Below are 6,536 nucleotides of genomic sequence, written 5' to 3'. Positions count from 1 at the left end.
TCTTTTGTTACTCACTTTGTGATTTCTCATTCTCTCAATGAAATTACAGTTAAAGGTAAAAAAAAAAAAAAACACTGATAGGGCTTGCACCTTCCCCTATTCTGGAGGGATTCTTACCTTTTTTTTTTTAACATTCAGTATCGGTTTGTCTACAAAATAAGGTCATCATCATCATCATCAATACTTTTGTCAATTAATTAAGATCAACTATACTTGATCCATCCGTCTGCTCTACTATGTCACCAAAACAAGATGTGAATCCCAAAAGTTGTATGGCCATAGGTTCCCATATTCGAGCAAATGGAGCCCTCAAGATATAATCAATAGATGGCCCAGATGGGCCCAATCCATCTAAGCCCCATTGCACCGAGCAGATGGAACATTTCCCTTTGTGTCCCTTTTATGAGCCTGAAAATAGAACCGTTGAACTTAATAGACGTTGAGGCGCCATATGCTAATGCACCTAGGGGCACACACAAAGTTTTGCCTTTTATTTAAAGGTGGAATGCCCTTTTTGAAGGTGACTTGTTTTCATGAATAAATTAATGTGTAATGAATAGATTGTTTTGATTCTATTCAAATTTCAAATGCACCTTTAGCAACTTTTTGACATTTGTACTCTGGTCCTAGTCTCTTTTCACATTTACACATATTTCCTCTAAAAGAAGCTAATTTTAACTTTTTGTGGTAGGCATTCAAATAGTTGGATATTTCACCTTTGGCAAGAAAAGTTATCCACAATACTTTTCTTTCTAAAACTTCATGTTTGGTTGGTAACTGTTGCTGTGAATAATTGACAATAAAAGGTCACATATTTGGTGATAAGAAACATTACATATTTGGGATGAGAGCCTTGTGCATAGAAATTAAGGAACAAACACTCCCACCTCTTAAATTGGGAGGATTTTGGTTAGTATCTATCAACACATTATAAGGTCGTGGTGGCTAGTAAGTACTACTGAGGAGTTGAATGTTCATTAGTTATGAGAGGGAAAAGCATTACTAATATTCACAAATAATGTCAAGCATGGGTGGTTGTGTGCAAACATGAGTGTTGATCTTGGAGGTTGCATAATCTCAATTTAGCATTAGATGGAGTTAATCTGCCTTTGCTCTTCCCCTACCATGCATGTCCCAAATTTATTTGTAGTTTTGGAGTTTGTTTCGGTTTCATATCTGTTCAGACCAATGGTTTAAAAATCGGATTGGTGACCCGGATCGGGCTTTCCAAAAACCGATCCGGATCGGCGAATCGGCGATCCGGATCGGAATCGGGTGAATCGGTCAGAATAAAGCTTCAAAAAAATCCGAAAAAATTATTAAAATTCATTATAAATATTGTTTTTTAGGAATTCAATAAAAAATGAGGGTACTCCATTAAGAATTTTCATGTTTTTGAATGAATATGCGAATATTGATATGTTCTTCCCCTGCATGAACCGCCATTCAACATTTAATTTACATCACACAAAAGGATAAACATAGAATTATCATGGAATAAGTATATCAACATACATGGACTACAATAAAGCATAAAATTAGTAACATACGATCTAAAAATAAAATGATAGACGACGTTGTTGTTCTTCGTAGTCACGCTGGTGCCATTGATTGAATTCGTTTGACAATTCATTGATTCGATCTAAAAACGAATCATCGATATTAGCGGGCGTCTGACTATTCCCAAATCCCTGAGTGTTAGTGTTTTGTTGTGTTCCCAATCCAAAATCCCCGAAGCTTGTCCATCCTTCATGCTCACCTGCACTGTCGTGTTCATCCCTACACTGTTGCTGTTGGGACTCGATATGTGAATAATATGGCTGGGATAGGGTGGCCTCAGAATCATCATCTCTCTCATTTTCTCTTAGACCCCCTTCCCACTCTCCCTCATTAGGTGCAATATCACCGACATATTGTGGATACATTGGCTGGCTGCTTCCTCTTTCATGCCACTCATCACTTTCTTCAATATCTTCATCACCGATAGCCTCAAGGAACGCTCTCTTGTGCAACACTGGCTCCTCCTCTTCTACTATCCATCGGTCTGCTGTGTCTGTGACAAATATTGTGTCTAAGTCTATCGGCCCATAGTCTTCAAGCTTCCTTCTTATTTGTCGCTCTCTAAGGTTTAAATTATAATGAACGTAGACTAGTTTATGAAGCTTCTCAGAAGCGAGTCGATTCCTCCTAGTAGTGTGCAACCATTGGAACGTACTCCAGTTGCGCTCACAGCCAGTAGCAGAACATGTCTGGGAGAGCACCTTGATTGCTATCCTCTTTAGGTGAGGTGCATCAGTACCATATATCTCCCACCATTCAGCTGGATTAAAATGTAAAGAGCATTGTAAGGGCAAGAACAATTCATAAGATTAAATATATGAATAAACAAAATATTAGCGAGGGGATAACCTGGATCCATCATAGTTCGAGAATTTCTGGCAAGTCTAATTCCGAAGGATCCTATAGCATCCCTATACATAGCAAGCTAAAACAAATATATTACGTTTTAGTGCATTATTCCTCACAAATATAACAACTCAATGAAGTTCTTACCCAAACATTAAATAATACCTCTTGTATTGCTGCTACTTGGTTTCGATGGCTTCTCTCCAACCTTGCAATAATGTATCTGACCCCTTCCATAATCTTGTGGGGTTGTTCAGGTGTCAAATAGAAAAATTTTGGGTTGAAGTAGTAACCTAAAAAATATATAGGTAGAAAAATGTCATTTACAATTTCATAAAAAAATGATTTAAACTGAAACATTGTAATGATATAAATATATATTTACCAGCATAATGAATTGGACGTCCGAATTTGGTGTTCCACCTCTTTTCTATAATCTCGATCACTTTGCTAGCAAAATTACACTTCTCCCCAATAGCTGATTTCGCCCTCTCAATACCTTCATAAAGGATACCCATGGTAGCTTTCTTATTAGCATCCACCATTCTTAACACCGTGACCAAAGGGGCAGTGGCCTCTACAACACTGGAACATCGAGACCAGAACAACCTATTTGAGATTATGTTATCCACTTTTATACCGGTACTGGACTTCGAGAGGCGGTCATTTAACCACTCTTCACAAGTAAACAATCTCTTTAATGCACCTTCAGATTGTCGAATGGAGTCCACAGCTAAGTAATCGGTCGCAAAGCGGGTTATGGCAGGCCTGATTATCTCTTTTTTCTTAGAGTGTTCTCTAAACAGAAATAATATTTTAGAGTGGTTGTATATAAATCTCGACACCAACCTTGCTTCATCAAGAGTCTCCTTCACAATTTTGATCTCACCGATTTCCTCTAACATAAGATCGATGCTGTATGCAACACACGGGGTCCATACTAGATGCTTCCTCTTATCCATCAACTTGCTGCCCGCAGAAACACATGCACGCGCATTGTCCGTAATAAACTGGACTACATGCTTATCTCCCACCTCCTCCACTATCTGATCATATAGTCGTACGTAGAAGTTTGCATCCTTCTTTGTCCCTGATACGTCTTTGCTAGACAAAAAAGCTGTACCTTTTGGGGAATAGGCCAAGAAGTTTAAAAACTCCTTTTTTCTAACTTTATTCAACCAACCATCACTCATGAGAGTAATTCCTGTCCTTGGCTAACTCTGTTTATATTCTTCAATCCACTTTTTAACTTCCTCTACCTCTTCATCTAATATTGGCCCACTGAGCTCATATGCCGTCGGGGGTTTTACCCCGGGCCCGGCTCTCTGGATTGCATTAACCATAGGTGGAAAATATGGGCTATTGGCTGCATCAAAGGGAATCCCTTTATCGTAGAACCATTTACCAACATATCTCCCTAACATGTTTCTTGTACCTTTAACCATGCCTTTTAGGGTCATCCGTTGTGACTTAGGCTTTGAGAGAAATGGGTCTTTACGACCATGACCTGCAATACTGGCACTCCTAGGTAACTTAGAAACAATTTCTTCAACAACTGATTCTCCTTGATACATATTGCCACCAACCCCTCCATACATATTTGAGCTGGGCCTGCCATACATGCTCGAGCTGGACCCGCCATGCATATCTGAACTAGGCCCACCATGCATATCGGAGCTAGGCCCACCATGCATGTCTGAGCTAGACCCACCAGGCATTCTAAACCCACATTCCCTCTGATATTGTTCATGTAAACTCAATCTTGTGGCCATGTCCAGCTCATTATTATATTGCTCTTCTAGGTCATAATTATATTGCTCTTCTGTATCATTCCTGCTTGATGGTGTATATAAACTAGCTATCTCCTCATTCATCCTATGTTTGGCAATTTTTTTACCTTTGCTAGCATTAAGAATTGCCACCATCTGTTTTTTTACATTACTAGGGACACTAGTGCATGCAGAAACTTCTCCCTTAACCCCTGTCAAGTGTTGCTTGAACCTATGTACCCCACTATTTATCACTATTTGACAGTAATTACAAATAATTTTGTCTTTCTTGTTGGGATCAAGTCTGACCCCATGTTGCCATGCAGGGTCTTCTGTAGATCTTGACATGATTCAACTGTTTTAAGATGTAAAAAGTTTAAATTAACCTGACAGTTCAAAAAGAAAAATAATCACCATATGTAGTAATAATATGTTGCGGTAGTTCATGTAGTCATATTCGTTGTTATTTGTTATTGCAAAAGGACAATAATATTTTCGTACATATCAATTACAAACATTTAGAATAATACAAAATGCAAGCTCCAAACATGGCTACAACTCAATTATCAAGAACATACATTTTTTGCATTAAAAAATTAATAATAAAAACAATTCTTCAAAGAGCCGACTAACATCAGTCATTCCAACTAAAAAATCCATGAACAACAGATAAAAAAAATACAGTTTTGTATTGAAAATATAATAACATGTATTTTTTTGCATAAATAATCCATCAACATACAATTTTTTCAACAAAAACTTTAACAATAAAAATTTAAAATATGGTTTAATACCTCATGATAATTAAAACCTTGTCACGATTTTCACATCTTTTCGAAAAATCATCATTTTTCAAAAAATTTGATCATGGAAAAAAAAAAAAAAAATTACAGCAAACTCAAACAATAAAAATTAAAAATTGGGTTTAAATGTTTAATACATCATGATAATCAAAACTTTATCACGATTTTCACATCTTTTCGAAAAATCATCATTTTTCAAAAAATTCGATCATGGATAAAAAGAAATTAAAAAAAAAAGTACAGCAAATTTTCAAAAAATTCGATCATGGATTAAAAAAAAAAATTAACAAATTTTCAAAAAGTTCGATCATGGATTAAAAAAAAAAAATCATAAATTTTCTAAAAAATCGATCATGGATTACAAAACATTCGATCATGGATTACAAAAAATTCGATCATGGATTACAAAAAATTCGATCATGGATTACAAAAAATTCGATCATGGATTACAAAAAATTCGATCATGGATTACATAAAATTCGATCATGGATTACAAAAAAAAAAAAAAAAACATAAAAAAACAAAAAATTCGATCGTGGATTACAAGAACAGAAAAAAACAATTCGATCATGGATTACAAAAAATTCAATCATGGGTTACAAAAACAAAAAAAAAAACAAAAAATTCGATCATGGATTACAAGTAAAGAAAACAAACATTTCGATCATGGATTACAAAAAAGTCGATCATGGATTACAGAAAATTCTATCATGGATTACAAAAAATTCGATCATGGATTACATAAAATTCGATCATGGATTACAAAAACAAAAAAAAACAAAAAATTCGATCGTGGATTACAAAAAAAGAAAAAAACATTTACATCATGGATAACAAAAAATTCAATCATAGATTACAAAAAACTCTATCATGGGTTACATAAAAAACAAAAAACAAAAAATTCGATCATGGATTACAAAAAAAAACAAACATTTCGATCATGGATTACAAAACATTCGATCATGGATTACAAACAATTCTATCATGGGTTACAAAAATAAAAAATAAAAAATAAAATTCGATCATGGATTACAAGAAAAATAAACAAACATTTCGATCATGGATTACAAAAAATTCGATCATGGATTACAAAAAATTCTATCATGGGCTACAAAAAAAAAAAAAAAATTGTTCTTCACAGAGTCGTTTTACATAAGCGATTTTAACTCAAAAATTCACCTCTAAGTGAATAAATTACATCCAATTGAGTATATTTTCTGATAAACAACAATATAAGGAGTCAAAAACCTAAATTTTTAACACATTATTTCTAATATATCATGAAAACAAAATCAAAAGGCGGAAAAAAAAAAAAAAAAACAGCGGAATTTGGTTCCGCAGACATCTCACTGTTCATATCAAATTTCTTGCTGTAATTGACTAGATTACGTAAAATTGAAAATTTTAAATCATACTAGACACAATAAAGATTAAAAACCTTAATTATTGAACTCATTTTGTTCAAAATATGCCGTGAAATAAATCAAATGGCGGAAAAAAAAAAAAAAAAAACCCAAAGTTCTTACCTGTTTTTGTGAACCGAAGCCTTCAATCTCCA

General features: G+C 34.6%; 1 protein-coding gene across 1 annotated transcript; it reads right to left on the bottom strand.

Annotated features, from left to right (window-relative positions):
- Window positions 1-1,421: 1,421 nt before the first annotated feature.
- LOC148783892 (uncharacterized) lies at window positions 1,422-2,555 on the bottom strand. Its single transcript, XM_088869737.1, has 2 exons — window positions 2,410-2,555; window positions 1,422-2,320 (listed from the first exon to the last, which is right to left on the bottom strand). Exons 1-2 carry the CDS (start codon window positions 2,477-2,479, stop codon window positions 1,554-1,556), a joined length of 837 nt encoding a protein of 278 aa, XP_088725863.1. The 5' UTR covers window positions 2,480-2,555; the 3' UTR covers window positions 1,422-1,553.
- Window positions 2,556-6,536: the final 3,981 nt, after the last annotated feature.

Source organism: Amborella trichopoda, chromosome 1 (genome assembly GCF_054954075.1).
Source record: "Amborella trichopoda isolate Santa Cruz 75 chromosome 1, AtrichopodaSantaCruz75HAP2 v2.0, whole genome shotgun sequence".
In the NCBI taxonomy this organism is placed as follows: Eukaryota; Viridiplantae; Streptophyta; class Magnoliopsida; order Amborellales; family Amborellaceae; genus Amborella; species Amborella trichopoda.
The sequence above is the reverse complement of the archived record's forward strand: the minus strand, read 5'-3'. Positions and strand labels throughout refer to the sequence as shown.

Excerpts from the sequence above, each read along its gene's own strand:
- LOC148783892 (XM_088869737.1), bottom strand. The coding sequence starts at position 2,479 with ATGTATAGGGATGCTATAGGATCCTTCGGAATTAGACTTGCCAGAAAT. Across the intron at positions 2,321-2,409 it reads TCGAACTATGATGGATCCAG|CTGAATGGTGGGAGATATAT; the intron begins GTTATCCCCTCG and ends ATTTTAATCCAG.